This window comes from Haemaphysalis longicornis, unplaced genomic scaffold (assembly GCF_048455015.1).
Source record: "Haemaphysalis longicornis isolate Haplotype H1 unplaced genomic scaffold, Haemaphysalis longicornis Haplotype H1 scaffold_7, whole genome shotgun sequence".
Classification (NCBI taxonomy): domain Eukaryota; kingdom Metazoa; phylum Arthropoda; class Arachnida; order Ixodida; family Ixodidae; genus Haemaphysalis; species Haemaphysalis longicornis.
The window spans coordinates 9,862,912-9,889,020 of NW_027526422.1; the positions used below are offsets into that span (position 1 = coordinate 9,862,912).

General features: G+C 47.8%; 2 protein-coding genes across 2 annotated transcripts; one reads left to right on the top strand and one right to left on the bottom strand.

Annotated features, from left to right (window-relative positions):
* Positions 1-3,298: 3,298 nt before the first annotated feature.
* Positions 3,299-12,998, bottom strand: LOC144145007 (uncharacterized). Its single transcript, XM_077676507.1, has 3 exons — positions 12,974-12,998; positions 4,042-4,335; positions 3,299-3,369 (listed from the first exon to the last, which is right to left on the bottom strand). Coding segments are annotated over exons 1-3 (321 nt in total). The 3' UTR covers positions 3,299-3,367.
* A 9,258-nt stretch (positions 12,999-22,256) lies between these two features.
* LOC144145008 (solute carrier family 13 member 2-like) lies at positions 22,257-24,230 on the top strand. Its single transcript, XM_077676508.1, has one exon. The coding sequence runs from the start codon at positions 22,257-22,259 to the stop codon at positions 24,228-24,230; it is 1,974 nt and encodes a 657-aa protein (XP_077532634.1).
* The last annotated feature ends 1,879 nt before the right edge of the window (positions 24,231-26,109 follow it).

The following is a 26,109-nucleotide window of genomic DNA, read 5'->3' on the forward strand; positions in this document are numbered from 1 at the left end:
AGACTATTTCACCCGAAGACTTCGAAAATGATGCTGGTTGGCTCTCGAGTCACCGGAAAAGAAGTGGCAAGGCACTCGCACGGCTAAACCTAGCCCAGAACGACTCCCAGAGGCAACCATGCAGGCGCCGGTAGTGCCTCATCTGTCAGCAAGACTCCAGAGCCAAAGCGCAACCAAGCAATACGGTTGCAGCGCCAGCCGCGGCTGCCGAAAGAGGGCATAAAGATCGTCCTCACACCGCGGGCCGGATTTGACGTCGCCAAATTGAATGACGCACAGATCAGAGAGAGTGTTCTCTCCGCCGCAGCAATCAAGAAGGAAGAAGCCGGAGACTATTTACTTTGGACAAGCCCCAAACAAAACATCATAGTCGTCGGCACCCCAAAGGTGGCTCACGCCTAAAAGTACAACGGAATCCGACAGCTCCGTTTCGGCGAGCACAGTTACGAGATCACCGCATACGCCCCCCCGGAGGACACTACCAAGGGAGTGATCCATAATATTCCTGACTATGACACCGCACACGACATCACACGCAGCCTCGTCTACAAGAACTACAAGAAGAACCCAGCGGTTTTACAGGCCCGACGCATTGGCAAAACGAACTCAGTCATTATCGTCTTCGAGGGCCGCCGCGTCCCATACTAGTCTACTATAGAGGTGCAGAGTATCGCTGCTTCCTCCATTAGAAGAAGCACGAATTCTGCACGAGCTGTGGTCGACTCGGACACCGCGCAGATGTTTTCCCCCAACCGGACAAGCCCTTCTGCAAGAGCTGCAATCTCGATAACCCACCAGACAATCATATTTGTGAACTGAAGTGTGCAATCTGTGGCGAAGGCCACACGACTGGTGACAAGAAGTGCCGTAAAAGGTTTAAGACTCCTTTTCTCCTCAAACAGCGCCAGTGGGAGGAACAGCATCGTGGTTCCAGACAAGGACAGCTCCACGGACACGAGCAACATCGACAACTGTGCCGGCCCGGAAGGGCACCACCGGGAAGCAAGAATCGCGGAGAAGAGGAGCCGCTCTGGTTCCTTTGAATGAATGAATCAATGAATATACGAGGGTGTGCAGTTTAGGTACACTATGTCGTTCATATCGCTTGACTTTTTTTTCTCATCCACTCTGAGGTCAACGATACACGGAAGGTGTTCATAACATTTAGCATGTTTCCGTCTGAAAGTCATAATATTGCAATTTCAATTATAAAATATGAAACCCTTCGTCCATGTTCGCCTGCTCGCCCTTTTAACGCCCAGCTTTAATTACAAGGGTTCCGGGGCCTTTTCCTGTGAGCGAGAAAATACATCTCGTCGCAAAGTCAACTTCACCCGAAATGCTAGTAAGAAAACGGCTGTAACGCTAGTTTTGCCACAACAGTACGAAAAACAATTGCATGTTAATCGTGCGCTAAGACTACTGTATTATTACAAGGAGTTCCATTTGCTTGTCATAATTACTTAGAACACAGTAATGCTGTAGGCGTTTCAGAATTCCCGTCTGCTGTCGGCACATGGCCATCTACGGAGAGAGTATGGTTACAGAAAGTGGCTGTAACTGTTCTTTTATAAAAGATGCCCCGAAACAAATTTTCTTGGAAATAATTTAAACTATGTTTTAAGAAACGTGTATACGTGTCTGTGTTCGGTCAACATAGTTGGTCACCATGCACAACTCGATGTTATCCGCCAATACAGCTTCGCTGGTCTTCCATCTTCCTAGGGTGGGCTCTACATTTTTACAGCACGGTCAAACCCGGTTATGGTGAACGGAAATATGCGTCCCCATTAGTTCGATATATCTTATAGTTCGAAATAGCCGAACCCGCCAATAACGAGTTTTTTGTTACGAGTTCGCTGTACGCGGGACCCCTCCCCCCCTCCTCCTTCCATCCCCGCATGCAGAAACGAACATAATAAAGTATCCCATTACCATACAGAAAACTATCTTTATTGCAAGCAATGAAGCTGCTTTCCGCTGTAACTACCTACTTTCCCCAAAAAGCGGTGATTCTTTTTTTCACTTTCGTTTTGGTGGCGTCAACTAGCACAACATTCTCTACATGAGGCGTCATTTGCATCAGTTGCAGTCCGTGTCCTTCAATACCGAAGCAATATTGGTGGAACACATTGACTGCCGAGAGCGCCTCGTTAAGCATCGGACGGCTTCCGCTCGCGACATCCCCCGCCTCTACGGTGCTTCCAGCAGCGCCAGCAGCCATGACATCGGCGACGGTATCGGCGTCCGAGGGGCAACGTCGTCAGGCAATCCTCGAAGGGCACTCCTTTCAGCACCACATTGGGAACGTTGGCGGGTTCTTCCCACAGTTCGCAGATGCTTCCATGCTGGACCGGACTCGCTCACTGGGAAGGTTTAATCGTGGGTCAGTCACATCGTTAACAGTTGCAGAAAGTGCCGGGAGTCACGTCGCTCCATGGGAGGCTAAAAATCGCCATCGCAGCCTATCGACATCTCGATCGCCGCTCCGGTACCATGGATTTTGGTGGCAATTCTAGGATATTTCGAGCGTATTTTCGTAACGGATCTTTCTTTGTTCGATATATAGCATGATTCGCTCTATCCTGGTTCGTTATACTCGGGTTTGACTGTACAGCTGTATACCTCTACCGACTAACGGTTTTATCTCCGTGGGCGGAAACGCCAAGGCGCAAAGGCCTAAGACGCCGATCACATGCATCCGGCTAATCAGGCATACAGCAAATGGCTCAGAATTCGTTTAAGAAAACCACAAGACCACATATCCTACAAATTGTTTTCGTGCTGAGCTTCAACAAATGCAGCAACAGGGAAAAGTTTTACATTGAAAGAGAGGATATTTATTGTACTGGCAGTGGAAGGCCTGGAAGCAGAAACACTCGAGCCCACGCGGCACGCATGCTCTCTAGATGGATGGCGATGTGGACGCCGAAGGCGCATGTTAGAGGGCCTGGAAAAATTACCGCGTAATATCGTCGCAGTTGCAACATTAGGGTTCGCCTGTAGCCTTGTTCGGTATAGTGATGCCTGAACATTTAACTCTGAGTGTTGAAAACATTTATCCCCGTTGGTGATAGCTGACTAGTCGCTCATTTTAACTAGGATAAACAAATAGACGCCGCATTCGGTAGGTTAAGGGATAATTCCTGGCATGTGTACATATAGAAAGTATGCAAGTAATAACGCATTATCGCGAGCACAGGACCCGCGTAAGTACATATGAGTAGACACCAATTGTTCCTGTATATTTCAAGTTTCGGCTAAATTCAGAAGGAAAGAAAGAACACCAGACGAAGAGGGAAATATTGAACGCTTTATTCAACAGTAACAGCCCCGTGCGCCATGGTTTCTTCTATATCCCGTGAGTTCCTGCAAAAAATACAAGCATTAGTAATAACAAAAAAAAAACACAGCCGCAACTGCGAAGGGAAAGTGCAACGCGTTGCACGAAAGTGTGTTGTTTGGTCTCTAGGTTTACCAATAACATTCACTTCAGCGTCCGCCTGACTGAAGCGAAAAACTTTCAGCTCCTTGTTCGCTGTTGCTTCATAATTGATTATACATACATTTCTCCGCTTTGCCTTGTAGTGTTAACAGTGCGGTGTAAGCTTAAACTAGTACCACGATGTCTGCATAGAAAAAACTCCAGTGCAGCTCTGAATACGAGTACTCTATGCATTCGCCTTTCACCCATACTTAGCACTTATCAGAAGCACCGCTACATGTTTTTTTTTCCTTTCCTTCACCGTACTCTTTCGGCTACAAGCATCGCCGCAAGGAGGAACCAGCCACTAAAAGTAACCGTGTCACATGATCCCGGCGGACCATTAATATATTCCAACTATGGAATCATCGTCGCCAATGAAGCACGTGGTGGAGGAGAACCAGGCAACCTGCCAGAACTTTTTGCACCGCCCGTCACCGCTACCTGTAAACTTTGGTGACCCGACCGCTATCAGCCAGCTTTGAAGGAGTACGCGCCAGGTATTTAAGGGACATAAATTTTTTAGAAAATTCGACTGATAAAGGCGAATTGTTTACATTTCTTGCCCAGAAGGGTGGTGTAACCGAGCTCTAGGAGGCCGTATCCGTAGCTCAGACCGTAGCTGCCGAGTCCGTAGCCATAGGCCGGGTATCCGAATCCGTAGCCGTAGGCGGGGGCGTGGTGCACGGTGGCCACAGAGGCCAGTGGAGCGCGGTAGGCGGCATAGGTTGGAGCGGCCACGGAGTAGCTGTACGGGTAGCCGAGGTAGCCGGCAAAGGCGCACGAGGCTAGGGCCAGGAGGATGCAAGTGCGGATCTGAAGAAAAAAAAACAATAAAATAATTCCAGATTCTCAATCTTTTAATGAAACACTGTAAACACTCCTGCTAATCAATTTTGTATGCTTCTTTAATTTTTAGCAGTGCAAGCAATGCAAATAATAGATGGAGTTGAGTTAATTTCGTCTGGCCATCTGTAAATATAATTGAGCTTGGCCTTATCGCAGTAGTTCTTTAACAAGACTTATCCCATATTTTCTCTCAACCGCCTTCCTCGATGCTGGGGTAAAATTCAACTTTTCAGACTATTTTTCAATCCTAAGCTAGATCGCTCTGAGGATTGTCGATGCTACCTACAGCTTACATCTTAAATTCAGGGCGTTCAGAGCTCTTGCTAATGCCTTAAGGATGCACCAATCAACAAGTACCATCGCCGAACGTAATTACCTTCTTTCTTCCCGCGTCACTCAGCACTCTATATGCTAAGACTATATTTGCAATTGTTCGTTTCCATGGTTTTAAGGCACCTCGCCTATTAGCCTATTAGTCCTCGTCTTTCTTGCGCTGGCTATTTTCTATCACCATGAAATGTTAACAGTGGATAACGCGGGCATGTTCGGGAAGGCATACAGATGAATACGTGTTGTTGACCGCGACTGCAGTGAGTACGTCGCGCGGCGCTTATGTTTGGCAACGACCCCTGGCTGGACATCTCGATCTGCAGGTATGGAGATTTCCATGTACGACGGCGATGCACTTTGAACCTTCGGATTCTCGTCACGTCCCCACGCGATGAGTTCGAGTACTTAAAGTGCCTGTTTTTATGCCGGCGTTGTCTGACCGCGGAGCTGCAGCCGTTTAGGTATATTTCTGGTTTTTCTCTTTCAGTCTCTGCTCAAAGCCGGCAATGCATGAACAAAATTTAGGCTCTCTGTCCGCGCATAAGAAAACGCAAAGCTCTCCGCACTGCAAATGATGCGGTCGTGTTTTAGTAAGAAGTGAGCATGCAACGATACTGGCAAACGAAACTATTGAGTTTGGCGTAGCAGTTAAACTCACTCGTCGAATTACAACGAAGCAGCAAAAAAAAAAAAAAAAAAAAGTTTCGGACCACTGCTAGGATCTGTGCGGGATTACAGCTTTGTAGAACGCAGTTTATCTTGACCTTACGCATAAGTAAAAGCTAAACACTTCAGCTTTAGAAAATAATTAGAAAATGTTTTACAATGAGCTGTCACGTGGACAAATTACCGGACTACTCTCAGCCCAGAGAACCGAATCACCGTACGCTAGGTATTTGACGAAGCTGAATACGCCTTCGCTATACTGCCCAATCGTGGTGATTTTTTGTCACTCCATCTGTCACGCATTAAAGTAGGAAATATTAACCACTGTGACGCACTATTGATGCTGTAAGTTCAGTCAAATATGCGTACCTACGGGTTCCTGTTTCAAATTCAGCGCACCCTCAGACAGTCCCGTGGTCCATCTTCACCGCAATACACACAAGTCCCGAATTCATGCAGCCAACAATAAAATTTCCGCTAATGTAGGATATCGAGCATCGCATAGAAACAGCAGATAGAAGTTTTCGTAACAAAACTGCGAAATATAATTATTCATACAGTAGAACCTCGATATTGTGAACCTGCATATATTGAAGACCTGTATATAGTGAGAGCGAACCGCGGCCTTAATTTTACATTCCTAGACCTGTGTGTATTTTTTTCCCTTTATAGTGAAGACGGTTATAGTGAAGAAACGGATATAAAAACACATAAAACATCAATAATTCACTAAACTAAGGTAAGAAATTTAGAAGCGGTGTCCCCGTTAAACGAGCGGCAGGGTTTAGAGGATAAGACGCTGAGTCTGGCAGTCTGGCATCTAGTTCCAGAGCAATGAGAACTTGCCTGTACCCGCACGAAAGCCCTACCATTTTCAGATTTCGACCCCGTGAGCTGCGTCTGGGAACGTGCAAGTGAAGGGAAGCACAAGTACGGCAGTCGTCGTGCGGCAGTCTAAACACAGACGACCATTACAGGTTCGAAGCCTTCGTGCAATGCGGCAGGGAGAAGTAAACTTCCGAGGTCTTCATAAACAATGAAATATGCGATGACATCCCACGCAAGATTGGCAGCAGCAAGTAATCACGCCTGACAAAACGTGTGATGATGAAGCGACGATGCCTGCATTCAGAGCTCAGGTCATATCGGCCCATGGCATCAGAACGGCACTGCACACTCAACAGACGAAACGGGCTGACTACCAAGCCTTCGTACGCGTTGAGACACTTTTAAGAGCTCGTGATTGAGCATCTGTGCAAAGAACGATCCTGGAGCTCTCCCGACCACTGCACTACTTATGCCACATTTAATAAAATGGTTCTGTGTTGGGAGTCTAGGGAAAATCAACTATTCTTAACTAAAAGGAATTTCAAACGGAGTATCCATGGTAAAAGAGCCCATACTGATATAGCAAGGACACTAATATAGTGAACTCTTTTTACTGTCCAAGCCACTTCACTATATCGAGGTTCTATTGTAAAGGCTAAGCTTATCTAGCCAGGTGAGCAGTCAGACGTAATTGATTCGGAATAGTTCCGATAAAACCCGTTGTTTTCTGTGACAATACTCCTCCCGTGGAAGCCCATGTGTTGGCAGCAGACGGCGATTCCCAAGCGTTTACAGCTCTACAGTGTACTGACTAATCGCGACAGATAATATTGTTCGCGTGTTTCCGCACTCCTCCGTAAATGTAGTCTTTTGACGACATTTACAGAGAGGTGAATCTTCTCTTGCGATCTTCTACCGCCCCTGCCACGTAAATGCTTTTTCCTCTCCCGCTCACGTCTCGTGTTCTTTCTCGCCCTTTCGATCTTCCCACGTTAAACACGGAGGAGGTTTCCTAAAATCAATTCAATTTTCCCGCGTGCTACTGCTTGCGCCCTCAAATGGAACCTTTTGTTCCCGTTAGACTCGGACCCCGAGTTGGACCCCGAACAATTGCGTATCCAGAGATACTTTTCAGGGGGTGTTATACCCCGCCGGTAACAAAAATTTGAAAAGATAGTCTGCGCCCGAGCAATACCTTATTTTTGTTTTCTTATCTTATTCTAGTTGTTACGTTTAAATTTATAGATGAAGTAAAAAAGTATGGGAGGGAAAAAGCTGAAAGGAGGGGAGCATGTGCCACTTATAAATCTTCTGGCACCTAAACACACCCCCCCTGGCTAGGCCTTCGACCCAGAGTTACCGTTGGACCTCAAACCTAGACCATGAGGTCCGGGCTCACGCGAGCTCTTATTATATTATTGCGTCAAAATATTGTTTTCGACGGGTAATTCTTTGTTTGCCATTGCAAATATCAAGCACACATTTGTTTTCAATTAATAGAACACCACGAGTAGCACGTGCGCATTGATGTTTGGCTCAAATATTCCTAATGTTTTCTTTTTTCTTAAGAATATCGACAAGTACGAAGTATGTTTCTGGTTTTAGAGGTTCGGAATAGTTTTGGCTACGTAAACTTCTCGTTCAAGTATTCTTTTTACTTTTAGCCGGAAGGCTGAATCAAGGCCCAGAGACGGCCAGACAGACAGACAGACAGACAGACAGACAGACAGACAGACAGACAGACAGACAGACAGACAGACAGACAGACCAAACTTTTAGGACTTAAGTAGCCTAAGAAATACTATAATCTTGAAAATGTAGCTCGGTGATGTGCAAGAGCCATATTGGTGGTTAGTTGAGCTATATATTTTTCCAAAGTATCAATTTTAGATTGATAATTACGTAGCTTTAGGAGGATAATTGGCTTCGCCGGCGAAACCGCCGCAAAGCGTCTTTTGGTCCTGATGACGACGACGACGACAACGTGAAAATTCCGAACAACGCACCGCTAATAGCTCCGCCGTAAGGAAGCTAATTGAGGGGATTTTTATAGCTGCCTGACTATAATACTTTAAAACGATGAAGAAAGGTGGTTGACAACAAAGAGATAACCACATGTTTAATTCAATGTAGAACGCATAAACTTTAACTTAATGTTTTTAACCACAGAACTCAGTCGAACATTTTCCATTACAAGTTTACAGCCCCAAAAGGAAATTCGCACGCAGCTGCAAATACGTGCAAATTATAGAAGATATTGTGAAATCAGAGTAGACCAAGGGCCGTGACATCCCGGTGACACGGTGGGGTTGTACTCACAAAATGACTATATGCGAAAGACAAAGCAGCTCGAGCTAAAACTGCTCACGTGAGGACGAGCAGCGGTGATAATGATCTCATCGGTGCAGCGATTCTGACTACAGAGTTTCTACATGTCCTCCACCCAGAAAGAAACTGTGGTCAGTCCGCGTCCGTTGAGTACATCAAGTTTGTTCCTGTCGAATTCATTGAAGTAGTCAGATGTTGAGACGGCTGTCCCGTCTTTTGATCACACCCCAATAGTGTCCGTGCAGTCGACGTAGCCGGGTCTTCGCTGGTTGTCTTCGGTGCTTTTTAACTCTGATTCGAATTCAGGTTTTTTCAAAGCGGCCTCAAAACAGTGTCTTGGAGGCATCCGCATATCTCTAGAACTCTGTGCTGCGGTAATTAGATATTCTTCATGAAATTCATTCTGATTCTCCGAACGGTCCCTCCAGCGTATCATTTTCGTTTGAGTGCGTTGTTGCGTACGTGATGCGGCAATCTTCTTTCCACGTCTTTCAAAAACTCCAGATACGCATCTTCTGCCAGCTTCACGGGGTTCGATGAGCAGCATATTTCCCCCTCCATCATCCGGGGAAATTCTTGAAGCGAACACGAAAATAAGGAATCTTCCAATTAAAGGTCAGGCGACGCCAATAAGAAGGTCTTCCTTTCACATTCGGCTTTGGATAACAAGTCACACGGAGGCGAAATTTCTAGCAAGAAGGCTTCTTCATTCCAAGTTTTGAAATCACTTGGGTTATAGCATTTCTCTGTCAGTTTCAAAAACTCTCCGGAGTCTGTGAATGAATTCAATGCTTTAAGATCTGGCCCTGCTGTAGCGTGTCACGTTTTTTACCTTTCAATTGATAATACATTCACCCCATAACGAATAATTTCGCCTTCATATTCGAAGTTGGTGGCTAATTCCTCGTCTAAGTTATCGAGTTCTATGAACAGTTCAGTTGCTCGTTTAACAATCTTAATACAATTTTACTCTTCCATAGCTGGCGCAGAAAACTTGCCTACACGTCGCAAACATCACTCATCATTACGGTCAATCCTAATGTGGCGTACGTGTTCCTGATGCAGGCGCATCGTAGATTGAGAAACACTTTGTTCGTGCATCAAAGGTAATCTGTCTTTCATTGCGCGGTGAGCTGCGACATTACCCTCAGCTTTTGCAGTACAGTATAGCCCACTTATAGCGAACCCAGTTTTAACGATATAGCGGCTATAACGAACACATCTTCGTTTCCCGTTACCATTTGTATACATAGATTTTGAGTCCACTTAAAGCGAAAAGCGGATATAGCGAACTGATTTCAGTTTCCCGATGTATTCGTTATAAGCGGGCTCGACTGTATAGCATTCTAGACCCATCGAAAAAAATAGTCGGATAGTCGGAAGTGAGGATGCCGCGTCGCCTTGTCTGCTCATCGCGTCGGGCGGCCTCGGGTAGCACCATCGTCGATCTGGCCATCAAAACGGTCCGTCGTTGGCATCCAGGGGTCCAAAATTCGGACGGCTCCGAATCGCAGAGAGCAAACTTCCCGGGATTCGGCACCAAAATGTAAAATAACAGGAGACCAAGAGGCGTGGCATCCCGGTGACATGGTGGTGTTCTACTTATAAAATGGCGATGAGTGAAAGGCGAATCAGCTTCAGCTGCTCACATGATCACGAGTACCGATCATGATTATCTCACCGGGTGCAGCGATGATGCTTACAAAGTTTCGACAGATATTTTATTATTGCTGATTGATATAACGCACCGATTCAAGCGGCAAGACTCCACAGGACCCATCGCTGTACAGCGTCCCATGCGCTGGTTATAACACTGGTTATCACCGTTTATCACTAAGCGCACGCACTCGCAATTGGACGTCGATCATATGCTGCCATACATTTTTCACATAAAAATACACTTTTGTGTGTGGTTCATTGCAGTCTCGTAATCTCTACCCAATTATTAGAATTTCGCTTCCATGCTCTGCAACTTTATAAATGGCTATTTTTGGCTATGCTTGCTCGATGTAATCGTAACTTTTTAATGGAACAAATTGAACATAGTTTTGCCTGAATGTTTACTTAACAAGAATGCAGATACCGTGTGAAATGATGCCCGCCACCTGAAATAAGATACAATGCTTCTAGATTAAATATTTGTTCCAGGTGCGTGTACCCCCTCTGCCCTGTGCAGACGAAACGGTGCAGGCATCTACATCCACCAATGAGAAAAGCTTTCCTCACACCAGTCCGGCCCCTGTTTTGTGCGCAGCCCATAGCTGAATTTGTGCGCCAAGTTAGTTTCCTGGCGCCCGCGCATTCTATCGGCGCGAAGACGACACAGTTTACTCACTAGTTTCTTCCTGGCACCGACAGAGTGCCCCACCAGTCCTTGCAAAGTAATGCTGGCAAAATAAAAACGAAGCAGCGGCCGGTGGCCAGGCGATGGAAAACTGGTCTCTTTCCGGTGACGTTGATGAGGATCTCCCGGCCGGATTGCCCATGTGTGCAATCGTAAACAATTTGGCTCAGGATTTACCCGTGTAATTACACAAAGCTCAATCCGCCCTCAGCAACCCTGTCTTGCGCCATGATGGCTCAAAACGGGGCGGTAAAAAAGAAGCGCCAGCGTTGCCAGATGGTGAAATTCGGCACCAGATTTTGAAAATCTGGTGAAATTTGGGGGCGCCTGGTGTTTATGTCCCGAAATGGCTACACCAAATGATATTTGGTGAAAACTGGTGAAACATTTTGTGACATGGCTTGTCACCTAAACTATTCAAATTTATGCCGTTTTGTTAGCGGTTTGATTTGCATCCCGTAGCTACCGCTACATTCTTGCCCACATACACACTCGGTCGCACTAGGAAGTGACCATTGGGGGGACAATTTCCAGCGCGCATTTCAGAGAGGGAGACTCTTTCTCTTTCTCCCTCTTTCTCTCTCTCTCTCGCATGCTGTGCGCGCAGACGTGAGTTGGAGTGTGAGAGAAAAAACTACATCACATGACCTTTAAGGAGGCGTGATGTATGATGCCATTTTTTTTGCGTAAGGAGTGCGCGAGAGAGAAAGAACCACGTGACCTGGGAGGATACGTTTTGTGAGACGTAAGGCTTGTTATTGTTTTGTTCCTCTCCGCTGTTTCCCCGTTTCGGGCATTGTATTTGTGCCGTTTGTGCGCGGCGGTCAGTGGGAAGTTGGTGCTCCATCACATGTGGTAGTAGTCAAGCTTTCTATTGTCGCTTCTAGCTCCTAGCTCTACGCGCAGTTTTTGCTCGCATACGGTGTTGGTTATATTGTTCCCATCTGTTCCTAGCTATCCGTTCGGGTCGGTGCTTTACGTGTGCGCACGCGGATGGACGCTCTCACGTGTGGTGATTGTGTACATTCCAGAAAGCAAATACTTTTGAGGCTGACTAGCGTGGGGTCGGCAAACGGAAGGCCACCGTTCTGCAAGCTCTGCCGTAAATCCCTCAAGCTCCATCGTGGAACGCTGACACGACACGCCTAAGGAGCGCGACACAAGAATCATTGTAACAGTAAACTCAGGCGATTGTTCTATCCGTTTGTTTTTCCGTGTTCTTATGAATTATCAGTGGTGAATGTGCGTGGTGTCAACGGATATTTGATGTCTGTGTGACTATGAATTACCTGTAATGTAACTGGGTTTCATGCTTAGCAATTTTTGCCTGAAATCTTGACTTCGAACCCTTTCATGAACCGAACTTTGTCATTTTGTGTTTGAACTTCGTTCTTATGCGTTTGTTTTGCTTACTTCTGAACAAAAAATGTGTCTTTAAGTGTCGAAGCTTTCAATGTTAAGAACTGTATTCTAGTACGTGTGTTTGGACTCCTTTCTTATGCGTTTAGTATTTTATCGAGAAAATGATTTAATTTAGGCTGTAAGAGGGCAGTGAAAATGAAAAAAAAAAAACAGTAAGAAGACGTGATTTGCTGCCGACGATTAAAAATAAGTGAAGTAGCCGGAAATACGTCATATCTGACATTTTTTTATTGCTGGTGAAATCTGGTGAAATTTTGGCATAAAGCTGGTGTCGAAGCCTCTTTTCAATCTGGCAACGCTGAGAAGCGCTCCGCAGTTTAAGCAGATACGGTGCGAAATTTCATAACGCGTAATTCCCTGTATGCGCCCTGCCCAAACTCGGCTGGATGCTGGGCGTGGTTGCTGTTATGCTGATGATGTGAAAGACATAAACATATTCCGCACATTTAATGTATCACCATTCGCGTAATTCACAGGGAGAAAACAAACAGAGGCCTCGGTGAAACGGGCTGATCGAGAGGGGCTCTGGCCACATCAACGATGCGGGGCCCGTCCCGAGCAAAAGGAATCTTTGGCAATCGTTTTCTGAGTCTATAGATGGACAAACAGACTGTAGAGAATCTACCGAAAACACGAACGACCTTAAGCTCATGAGTAGGCGCTGTTTCAGTGATTAAAAAAAGCAACGTTTCACTTTTTATTTGTTCCGCGTAGTCGCATACCTCCGCAGCACTTGCACCGCTTCATGCCTTCTTCAGCAATGGCGGTATCCTTTCTCACTCGACGGATAGGTTCGACTGTGGGGTCACATACAGTAGTGTATTAGTACACTGTAGTATTAGACTATGTGGTCACATACAGCAATTCTGCAGTGTGGGCATGAGCTAAACACCAGTGGGGTGGAGGGTGGTACAGAAAACCGAAGAAATGTAACTAAAGGGTGCATGTTCTCGAACATATGTTCGAGAACATTCCCCCAATCCTGCAACAGCATCCAGAGTTGAGGCTAGCAGTATCAATAAATTAAAAAAAATAAATAAAAATAAAAAATTCCGTCATGTTGCTGTCGCTCTTTTCGCGATTTTGTTTCAGCGCGAAGAAAGAAGAACTTTCAGGGTGCCCACAGGAAGTTGTTCTCTTCTAGCGGACCCGCGTAAAAAAACTGCCCTATTTAGGTTGTTACGCAGTTTGAAAGTGGCTCCTCCCGACCAGAGTGTTGATTCTGTTAACAACGCCCCGGATGAAACACAAGATTTTCTCAACCGTACTGCTCTAGGATTGCATACGCGTATTACATCAGCGGTGCTATCCGTCCTCACGGTGATATGGACAGGATGACTAGGAGGAAGCCACCCTGACAGAACTCGAGGAGCGATTCCGTCGAGCCCCCAACTCAGCTCCAGGACCTGATAACATCACAGGACCTAATAACGTGCTGAAAGTTCTGTTCATTGAGTCCCCCGCCTCTTTACTATACATGTGGTTAATCACTCTTTACGGCATCTGAGGGTTCCACCTGAGTGACGGCTGGCTAAGGTGGTCCTCCCTCCTCCTTAAAAACAAGGTTTGGGATTTGTGATTGATGATATTAGACCCATTCTGGTCCCGTCGAATCTAGTAAAAACGGTAGAAAGAATTGTACTCACTCAAATCGAAAAAAAATTCGAATGTCATAATATCTTGTGCGGCAAACAGGGAGGTTTCAAGCAGGGCTGTTCAATACAGTCTGCTTGCAGTGATCTGCAGAGCCACATTCAGTTGGCATGCTCACGAAGAGAAGTTGCCGTCCTAGTATACCTTGGATGTCACCAATGCTTACGACAGCGTTGAGAACCAAATTTTATTTGATAGGCTTAAGCGTTACCCTTTCCCAAAATACATCATCTCATGTATTTGCAATTTTCTGTCTCGCAGAAATTTTTTTTTGTTCAGAGCGAAGCCTGTTCTCTCCGGGGCTCTGTTTTGTCACTGTGCTTTTTAATATTCTAATGAGCTCCGTTCGAACACATCCAGACGTTCAGGTGTACGCTTACGTCGACGTTGCTTTTTTTTTCTTCAGCCAGTCATTCACACATTGTACCAACGTCTGCAGACCAATCTACACGCCTTAGAGGCTTAGCGATGGTCTATGCTTTAACATAAATGTGGGCAAATGTGCTCTCCGTGTCTGTCCTGTGGGTGGTCTAGGCCCCGTTTTCCTCATTTATCGACAACGAAAAATTCCCCAGGTCCATTTCTTAAAATACGTAGGAATGATATACGAATACATTCTCAGTTGGCGTCCACACATTGACCATATTACTGCTAAGGGTGCGAAGTCTGTTTCGCTATTGAGAAGCTTAAGTCACAAGAGATTTGGTATGCGCTGTGACCCTTTATTAATGATCTACCGAATGTACGTCCGGCCAATCTTAGTATTTGGATGTGTGCTTTTCCCGAGAAGCCCAAATTACCAGCTTCGGCGGCTGGTAACGCTAGAACCGCAAGCCCTAAGACTGACTAAGTATGGGTCTTCCACGATATGCGTCAACGTTTTATACATGGAAGCTCGAATTCCCCCACTGGTGTCCCGCCGGAACGCGCTCACATTTGTTGCTTTTATAAGAGTAATGGAACCTTTCTTGCCTCTATAGTAATGGCGTCGCCAATACCCAGACCGCAAATTGTCTTTCTATGATGGCTGTCGTTGTTTTTCAGCAGCCCTTGGCCCCGGTTCAAACGCCCACAAGTGATTTTTGTACAATTCGTACTAGACCCGTTACATATGGCCGCGAACCATGCATGAGTTTTTTTATTTACTGTTTGTTTTTACTGCCCGGCCACGCCCGGGTCTGTTGTCCGTATCCCCAGCGAAGCGCGTCTTCCATGCTTTATTTTTATGCCGCACGGGCTATCTCATTCAGATAAGCAGACTGTTTCGCCCTAATGTCACTAGCCCAGAATAATCTTCTTTGATCTAAACACTCGCGTCGAAAGATAAAAAGCTGCAGAGCAGACGCCGCGGCTTTCTAATCAACGACGCTCGCCTTCGCACGTCACTTTGTTGATTGCTGCTTCGTCGCCTGTGTATTCTTTGAGTTCTTAGGGAAGCACAAGTTGGCTCTAATAAACTTGTTTTCCTTGAAGACAACTGCGTCGTCTCTGGCTTCGTGACCTCTGGTGAAGGTGCGGGGTATCCATCCCCGTAACGAACGCCGCAGGGTACGTTGTGCCGTGTATGGTGACGCGCGATGTGCACGTTCCACTTGGCGTCACGAGGTGGCCTCCTGCTGTGCGTATGTGCGGACCGTCCCATCTGGTCATAACTTTCTTCAGCTTAGACACGAATGATACGCTCATTACTGAGTAGTCGGCTCCAGTGTATATGAGGGCGACTACATCAAAGCCGTCGATTGACAGCTGAACGTCGGACGCCGCCTTCCTCGAGTTCCGGGTGCGTCGTGGCGTCGTATCTCTGCTTGGAGGTGTTGACGGTCGGCCACTATGCGTCGTCGTCTTCGCCGGATCGGCAGCAGCAGGTGCGGTCATGTCGGGTACGCGTCCCGCCGTTTTGCTGTCGTCGCGTTCGGGAGTCACGTCAGGGTTTGATCGGGCCGTCGGGCTGAGGGCATGGTGTTCAGCGAGTCGCTGCGTCGTTGGAGGGTTTTCATTTTTCCGCGATCGTGCAACATTACCTCCAGAATTTTCTGCTTTTAGTTTCCCCCGCGTAGGCTCGGGGACTTTCCACGTGAGAAGTCAGCAGTGCTACGGTGGTTCGGAGACTGGTACGGGTAGGGCGACGATGAAGGGTTGAAGTGGTCTGGTCCTCGGTTGGTGTTGGAGATTTATTCTTCTATCTCAGTAGGGCGCTGGCCGGGTCGGAGCGTGGGGTGTCGACGGAGAACCCTCGAAAACCGAGCCTCTTGTAGGGACAGTGATGGTATACATATGGTCGGCCTCTCCGCCGTGGTAGCACAGCGGACGATTATCGGGGGCTCGCCATACGTCCGTATTCCTCGGCGTCTGGTTTTGGGCTGCAGGGGGTCGTACGGGCGACAGTGGACGGCGGCACGGCGGGGCTTCTTGAAGACGCGTTGGAGAAGGACGGGGTCAACGAACAGCCGCGGAGTAGGTCATTGCTTGTGGTTCGCGGGGCGCGTCCGACGGCGTAGAAGTCCTATACGTTCACGGTAAACAATTCAAGGTTGTTACAGACCACCATGCGCTGTGTTGGCTCGCCAATTTGAAGGACCCCTCTGGCCGTCTTGGTAGGTGGAGCTTGCGCCTGCAAGAATTCGACGTTACAGTAGTCTATAAATCCGGGAGGAAACACTCCGACGCCGACTGCCTGTCCCGCGCTCACGTCGACTCACCACCACAAGACTCTGATGAAGACAGCGTGTTCGGCGGATTCGTGACAGAGAGCGACCTAGCCGTCCAGCAGCGTGCCGACCCCGACTTACGCGTCAGAATCAACTACCTCGAAGGAGGCAACGTCGCCGTGCCTGGGACCTTCAAACGCAACCTACCAGCAATCAGCCTGAAAAGCTCCGTTCTCGTGAAGAAGAATTTCAGCCCCGGAACGAGAATGAATTATCTTCTTGTCATCCCTGCAGACCTTCGTGACGAAATTTTGGAAGCGTGCCACGACGACCCGTCTTCCGGACATCTCGGCACAGCCCGCACAATTGGAAAAATCAAGGCAAAGTACTACTGGCCCCGCCTTACATTCGACGTCACCCACTACGTCTGGAGCTGCCGTGACTGCCAGCGACGAAAAACGCCACCGACGAGACCCGCCGGACTTCTGCAGCCGATGGCCGTCCCATCGAGGCCCTTCCAACAGATTGGAATGGACCTTCTGGGCCCGTTCCCTACATCCCGATCTGAGAACAAGTGGATTGTCGTAGCGACAGACTACATGACGCGCTACGCAGAGACCACCGCTCTTCCGAGGGGGACGGCACAAGAAGTCGCAAAGTTCTTCATAAGGCAAGTTGTGCTGCGACACGGAGCCCCGGAAGTCCTAATCACGGACCGCGGAACAGCCATTACTGCGGAGCTGATGCAAGGAATATTACGCTACAGTAACACGGATCACCGAAGAACGACGCCATACCACCCCCAAACGAACGGACTAACAGAACGTCTGAACAAGACAATCGCAGATATGCTGTCAATGTAAGTCGACGTTGGACACAAGACTTGGGACGAAGAGCTCCCGTGGCTATCCAGGAAACTACGCAGATGACGCCGTTGGAGCTTCTCTACGGAAGACGGCCGACTACGATGCTTGATGCCATGCTTCCGCATGCAGAAGACGGCGACCTCAACCTCGACATCCAAGGATACCTTCAGCGTGCGGAGCAGGCCCGCCAGCTCGCTCTACTTCGTACAACGGACCAGCAGCTGGCAGATGCTGGCGGCTACAATCTCCGACGACGAGACGCCGAGTACCACCCAGGGGATCGCGTTTGAGTTTGCACTCCCATCCGACGACGCGGACTGAGTGAGGAGCTTCTGCGATGGTATTTCGGACCCTACCAGATTCTACGACGTGTCGGGCAACTTACCTACGAGGTGATCCCCGATGGTGATTCCGGAACATCACGACGACGCAAGCGGCCCGAAGTCGTCCACGTGGTTCGCTTGAAACCTGACTTTGCACGATGACGAACGTTTTTGTTGTTTGTTCGGACTTCCTTTTATTTTAGCATCGGGTCGATGCACTCTTAGAATGGGGGTAATGCCGCGAACCATGTATGGGTTTGTTTATTTATTGTTTGTTTTTACTGCCCGGCCATGCCCGGCTCTGTTATCTGTGTCCCCAGCGAAGTGCGTCTTACATGCTTCATTTTCATACGGTACGGGCTATCTCATTCAGATAAGCAGACTGTTTCGCCCTAACGTCACTATCCCAGAATAATCTTCTTTGATCTACAATGTTCTGAATGTAAATCGATGGTTCGAGAAACACTTGCGCCGTAAGATAAACGCCTGCAGAGCAGACGCTGCGGCATTCGAATCGTCAACGCTCACCTTCGCACGTCACTTTGTTGATTGCTGCTTCGGCGCCTGTGTATTCTTTGAGTTGTTAGGGGAGGAGCAGAAGTTCGCTCCAATAAACTTGTTTCCCTTCAAGACAACTGCGTCGTCTCTGGCTTCGTGACAATATGGCCCTCTTGTCTGTTCCCGTAACTCATCATTCTGTCTCATCCTTAGATGAGTCTTTCGGTACAGTTTTTTTCTAGGAATGATAAATTACGTCAATTGAGTCTCTTATCAGGCCTTTTGCGGGATCACCTTACTGTTTTCCCCTCCCGTGTAATCATTGCAATCGACGCCTCTGTCCGGGAAGAAGGCAGGAGTGAGCATTTTCTATCCCTGTTTAGACTGGGCCTTCTCCCTCCGATTGTCTGACTTCACTAGTTCTTTTCAAGCAGAATATTTATCAATCGTCCTAGCTTTTCCAAAGCTAGATTCTGCTAAACGACGTGCAATAGTGCTTACTGACTCCCTCTGTACTTGCACTGCTCTTTCGTACCCAAACACATTTTCTCTACGTCGCCACCAGCCTTAGGCCAGCAGACACCACGCATTACTAGCCAACTTGCTTGGAAAATAAAGTAATTTCTCTCTCTCAAGGCCTTATTTATTGTCACTATCATTACGGTAACATCGGCTGGTATGGGTGCCTGGACACGCTGGAACCTGGTTTGACGAATCGGCAGGCACTCTGGCGGGGCTTTCGTTGGGTGGCCCGGTGGTGGAAATCCTACCGCCCATAAATTTCCCCACTTCGGCACGTTTAGAGAAGGTCTCCTGCAATGCATGGCTGAATCTGCGTCTCAATGCTCCGTTTCATACATCAAGTGCAACGCTGTCGAAGGTAGCGCTCTTGTTTGCGCTGTGTGCTTCCGTGACCAAAAGTAGTGGGTTGCTTGCGGTGAGCCAGAAACAATAAATGCTTCGCCGGCAACCTTAAAGCATAAATATTTATCATCAGCTTGACAAAAAACGCCCGTGCTGCCGGACAAATGGTCGAAATATGCGAGGTTGTATTTTATGTTTGTCGCTTTCGCATCAGGTTTTCGCTCCCCGCGCAACCTTGAACGCCGTTTATTGTTTACATTTTAAGGCAGCGTTGAAAAAATGGCGTTCAGTTTGCGGGCTTCGACCACGTCTCCTGTACGCATTTTTTAGAGGGTTTGCACATCAACGTTGTCAAAGAACGCCAAGCAAGTAATTGCAAATGTGTACGCCCGTACCAGGATGTGTTTCCCGGCGAAATCTGTGCAGGAAATACTGAGTGTTGTGAGCGAGGACACCAGAGTATCTCTTCGTGCCGTGGCGAAATTGAAGGCGGAGTGTCTGCGTGGGAAGTTGGTGTCTCCAAAGAGAAGACCTCGCTACGTGACGATATCAAGCACGCGAACCGTCAAGCATGACAGCTTCACAGTCTATGCAATCCGTCTGGAAGTGCAGAGCATGTACGCCAAAAGGGAGATTCCAACACTGGACAATGTGCGAAGGGCTGTCAACGAACACGACAACTTGCAGAACTTCACGAAACCCACCTTGTGGAGGTTAATGAACATGAGCTTTACCTATGATAAGAGAATACGGAATCTTGGCATCATTGTCTGGTGCCGCAGGTACCTGCGGGCGATCAAAGAATTCCGAATACAGGGCAGGGGGAATTGTTGATGAACTTCCCTGGAATGTGTGACCTGTCAGTGGCGGCTTTGTTCACGAGGGTCAACTGGCAGAGATGTAGCGTAAACACCTTTCTATCCAGCCTGCTCGCGCTGCTTCATGCGGAGCCGATTCCCCGAGAAGGCTTTGTTACCGCGACAAAGCAAACTGTGTTTCCTCGTCGTGTGGTTTCGTTTGCGGGGTTTAACGTCACCAAGTGACCCGTGCTATGAAAGACACTACATTGTAGTGCTGTCCTGTTCGGTCGTGAAGTGTATACAGCCGGAACAGTCATATAACTTCTGCAAAAACTGAGTGGAAGAAAGGAATGAAAGGAAGAAGTCGGATCCCACCAGGAAATAGACCAGAGGTGCTCTCCTATAAAAAAAAATTGTTTTTTAAACCGCGAAAATCAGCCTCCTCTTGCATTATTTGTGTATGACACAAAATCCGTATTGCCCCTGTATGCATTTATGTATGGCAACAAATCTCCATTTCATGAGCTAGTACTGTTTTTTGTCACAGCATTAACCTATACCATAGACATTTCCCTAACACAGAAAAACAGGCCATATCAAGGTTCCGTATGTACAAACAATTGACCGATCCATGATTCTCTTGCAAATAAGAGCCTAGCTTAAAGAACTCTCTTTTCACTCACAAAAAAAAATATAACTCTTGTTTCCGGGGTGAAACATTGTAGTGAAGAAATAAATAAATCACGCACAAGAATTCCAAAAATGTTGCATATATTCGCACTGGAAAGGGCGAATAACAAATTTAAAATATGTATTACGCGTTTCTGTGCCAGAACTTAGTATTATAAAGTACAGAAATCTGCTTTCTGGCTTTTCCCATGAATACCAAATGATACGTTATTCGCACCAAGTGCTTCGGGCTACTCCACAGTGCAGTGCCAAAGTCGGTTTCGAACTGTTTCGGTAAAAACTAAACCCGTTGCTCTGCTGGCGGCCCAGTATAATCAATAACATGCTGAGCATTTTAAGAGAGGCCCAGAAAGAAGTGGATCATCAGGGCAACGGCGAAAACGAAAGTTAAAAGTGAGCACCTATTGGTAATTCACCCTGGTTGGAGCAGCTGTGCTAACTAATCAATGAATTAAACGTGTTTTTCTTACACAAAGTTCTCGCTAGAATCAACAAGGTAAACTGACAATGCTGCAGAATCGCGACAAAATCGCCATTGCTGGTCAAACATCAGTGCGCGCTTGTTTCGGCCCGCACAAATGAGCACGGTATGCATCCAATGAACCCATACGTGCAGTTCATTCCCGCATGCGGGTAGTGTTTGAGTTACTGGGAACGAAATAAGATTTAGAATTGAACTCGCAGAAGATGTGATAAAAAATATAAAGAACCGTCGGAACGCGGTTTCGAACCCATGTACTGCAAAATTCAGCGCCTTCTCTCCAGAGCGACGCGTTAGACCACACGGCTACAAAACCGCGCGCAGCGATAAACCTTCTTTCTTTGCGGACTACTTGTGTAGCCTTCACAGCGTTGCACTTGATGTATGAAACGGAGTATAGGTTCAGAGCTTGAGCACCTCCGGTACTCATGGTAGTGCAGGATTGGTCAATCACGGGCATGCGAATTTACTTAACTAACGTTCGCTGTGGCGTACCAAATTTAAATTATTATTCGCACCGCTGCGATCTGGTCCCCTCACCCCTTTGTGCATTTTGTAACAAGTCAGAGATAAAATATTTTTTCCCTCTTCTGCGGAAGGTACACCTCTATACGAAAAAGGTACTTGAAAAATACTTTTATTCAACTGGCCCATCCACTGCCTGTTCCTCTAATATGATCATTCAGGGCGAAAGTCCTGGGTTTTTGCCGTCTACCGTGCTAGCCGGTAGAACGTCATGGCGGACTTCTCTAAAAAACATGCCAGCGCCTGTACTCACAGCTTTCACTGCTGTATCTTTTTGCTTTATTCCTTTACGTACTTTTCACGGTTCTCCTTCTTTCTATCCTTTCCTTATTTTTTAACTTTAATTTTATAGTTGGTTTACTCATTTTCATGCTGTACCTCATTTTCGGGCAGTTTACTTATTATCTTTTTTATGTCCGTTTATATTCACTTTTTTCCCCTAAACGCCAACTTCCAGTGCATTCTGCATAGATTTATTTAAATTCCGAGCGCAGTTTCTGTCTCTCAGTTAGCCCACATTTCCTCGCTAATCCTCCTAAGTGGGTACGAGTCATTCTTCTGGCACCAACCAACCAATCTGGCTGAGAGCGAAGTGAAGAAGAAGAAGCAGAACAAGGAATCTGCAACCTGGACGTGCCACAGAGCTAATGTTTCACCATGATGCAGGAGACCGAGCCGGTCTACAGCCGCGCTTTTGTGTGCGCTGTCTCCAGCTGCTTGGTGACGGTGGCCGCCACGCCAATCCTCCTGTTCCGGGACCAGAGCAGTTCCTGCGTGTACGTGGTCCTGGTGACGTCCGCGTGGGCGCTACTCGGTTCGGTACCGTCGCCCATCACTTGGTTCGCGCTGCCTTGCCTGCTGTTGCCGCTCACCGGCCTAGCTACCACCCCCGACATCGCCGTCTACTTCCTACAAGACAGCCGGGTGCTGCTTCTGCTCGGAGCGTCCATGCTGTCGTCCGCATGCGAGGACGCCAAGCTCTACTCCAGAGCCGCACTGGCACTGCTTTCGCTGTTCGGCTGCCGCATGCGCTCGCTTCTCGTCGGGCTCACCCTCGTCACCTTCGCCGTCTCGCAGGTCCTGCCACCGGGCGTGACCACGCTTCTGATGGCAAGCGTGGTGGAGGCAGTCATGTTCGAGCTGGAAAATGACCTCATCTCGGCCTCATTGGCTCGCGGCCTACAGAGGCACAGGCGGGTGAGAACCGTGCTCGATGATGACCTGTTCCAGACGGCTGTCTCGGTGCGCCTCATGTCGGCCGAGAACGCCCCACCTACTCCACCACAGCAGCAGGTGGGCTTCGTCCAGCCTCCGGGCGCTCCCGGTTCCAAAGAAGACCTGAGCCCAATACCAGGGTCATGCGCTGGATCTGATGCACCGGAAGGCTCCCCTGATTCTCCAGACGAAGATGAAGTGTCAAGTCCTGAGGAAGAGGAAGACTCGGAGGTCGTCCCCGACGGTAGCGTCCAAAATCTTCCGGGGCTTGTGCCTTTGGTCGTTAGCTCACCCCGCTCAGACGCCGGCATACCGCGGCACCGGCCTTCTGTGTTCAAGGCTCCCACAACCAAGTCTGCTGCCCTAGAGCCCTCCCGGTTGCTACACATTAAGAGAGCACTGCTGTTGTGCGTGGCGTACGCTTCTACTGTGGGCGGCATCAGCAACATCTTTGAGAATACGGCCAGAGGTATCCTCGTCAGGTTCTTCCGAGACCACTTTCGCTGGGAAGAGTCGAACAACGCGAACTGGCTCGCTGTGGCTCTTCCAGTGTCCGTGGCAGCCACTGTCTTCTGCGCGTGTGTCAGCTACTTCGGATACTTGAACCTCTACGACCTCATCGACGAAACCAGGAACAAAGAAGCCATACGGACACTAATACGCAAAAAGAAACGTGTTCTCGGCCAAGTTACGTTGAAAGAGGTAACACTTCTCACGGCTATTATCGTGATCCTTACACTCTGGTACGTTGTCAAGTCCGGGAACCATCGTGATGAGCAACACATGAAGGGAGCAGTTCAGGCGGCCGCGCTCTTCCTGATAATAGGTCTGCTGTCGGCAATTCCGGGTGGACGGGCCAATGGCTTCGTTTTCTCCAGGAAGAGCATGCCGCTCAGGCTGCCCTGGAGCGTCGCCTTCACAATTGGCGGTGGACTGAGCATCACCGCAGCCATGGAGACTAGCGGGCTGTCGTCACGAGTGGCCGAGCAGCTGCTGTGGTTCGACTTTCTGACGCCTCTGCAGACGCAGGTGATTCTCGCCACGGCCTCAACCCTGCTGACCGAGCTGCACGCGCACACGGCCATCGTCAACTTCCTCGTGCCCATCGTGACGCACCTGGCGCTGCACACGGGCGTCCACCCGCTATACTATGCCCTACCGGTCACCATGGCGGCTTGCGTGTCAACCGTCATGCCATCATCGGCCATGGCCATCGCTATAGTGTACTCCGTTGCCGACGTTGAGGTGCCAGACATCCTCTTTTCAGGCCTGGTGGTGAAGTTTGTGCTCCTCGTGATCATTACGGTCTGCGTGAACTTCATAGGCGACGACATCTTCAAGTGGGACAGCCGGCCACCCTGGACGTACGATTTCCGGAACGACTCACGCTTCGGGTCTGACGTGTCTCATGTGTAGGACTGTTAGTGGTCTGAGGGACGCGCAGGATACCGCGCTTGCGTGGCTTCGAATCGGTGTTACAGCAGACTCCCGACGCATGAAAGGCGGGGACACTTATTGTGGAATTGCCTAAGTGAAGGAAATTATTATTTTACGAGGACATTCAATTGTGTCCATTCTAATCCTATTAACTAATTTCATGCATCAACGGCTCGCACGTTCTGGCGACGAATTCTATTGAAAACCGCCAAATAAACATATTTTCTCTGCCAAGGTTCGGAACTGCTAAGAAGTGCTGTTTAGAAGCTCTTGTAGCAGACAATAATTCCAGGATATCAGAGCTAATCACAGAATGAGCTGTAACTCATCAATATAATTTTTTTTTTAAACATGGCAGTTTCGATACAAGCGGCCTTTTAATGGTTATAATGGTTCTGTAACTAGTAACCTGGGATGTTGAGGAATTCGCTCATTTGTCCTTTTCCTGAGGCGGTGGGTATTCCTGGCGTGGACGGCTTCCATATAGTGACCGTCAAGACGAAATATATATAGACAAAACGTTTCCAAAGTACTGCCAGTGTTGTAACAGCACAGGTGTACCTTTGCGCACATTTAGTACAGGACAGAATCGCTTAAAGAAAAATTACATCGTAATTTTAACCAAATTTACGTCGAATTTATTTTTATGAAAACCAGTAACCTTGCTTTATAAAACAGCTTTGGGGAGAGGTTAGGTAGCGGCAACGCAAAAACAGAGGACATAGATTCTGCCTCCTGCTGTATATATATGCTGATATGTTCCGCCCGTATTTGCAAATCAAGCGAGATCGGTTTTGCGCCTTTTCAAAGCAGTTTTTTCTCGCATACGTCGTGGGTGCCTGGCGCTAAGACACAGAAAAAGCTCGTTAATTCTAACTCGAAGGGGACCATAAAATTGTTCGAATTAAGGGCAGTTAGATTTAGCGAACGGGCGCTAAAATGAACGAAAATCGCGCCACACTGCGTGGGCAGAACACAAAGAAGCCACCTCTGGAGTCGTCACAGCGAATTAGCCGCTACTACACGTTTGTGGCAGGTGATTTTGTAAACAATGTTTCGTAAATAATAATGGCATACGCGGGAGCATTGGAGCCGCTGGCGCGGTGCCCTCTGTAGAAGTTAAATGAGCTGTTGATCTCTAGTAAATTTGGTTTAGTTTGGACTTGCAACACATTGTAGCCACTCTGGGCGACTTCTGCGAGGATCGATGAAAACCAGGGGATCATAGTTCAAATTAACCGTACTGGATACCGACGCTTTCGAATTATCGGGAGTTTTCCCCCGTCGAATTATACAGGGCTGTACTGGGATCAGCGCGTGAGTTCGAATTAACCGGAAGTTCGAATTGACTGAGTTCGAATTAACGAGCTTTTACTGTACGGTCTTCTTGACGGGGACGAAATAATAAAGCATCTCGGAGCATTTACGAGGGTTGCGTTCCCGATGGTCAGACAAAGTGACCCGCATACATTTCTCTAGCATGGTTCATATCCAGCTAGCAATTGGTTCAAAACATAGAGTTTCATACTAATATATACTATTAGTATGAAACTCTATGGTTCAAAACAAAACTACACTAATTTCAACCATTGGCTGCGCGTCACCAGCATCTATGCTAAATTCCATCAGTGGCTAAGATGCTCTTGCGAAACGAACGAGGGCCCAATTCATTTACCGTACGCAGGCGCCTACGTCAGGAGGACGAAAGTGGGGGGGGGGGGGGGGGGGGGGGGGGGGGGGGGGTAACTTTTGAAATTTATTCGAGAATTGTAAAACTACGCGTCAGAGTGTTATGAGGGACCGCACCAGCTTGTACGTCGTAGAAAAATGTGCTTTACAATAAAGGTTTTTAGACAGA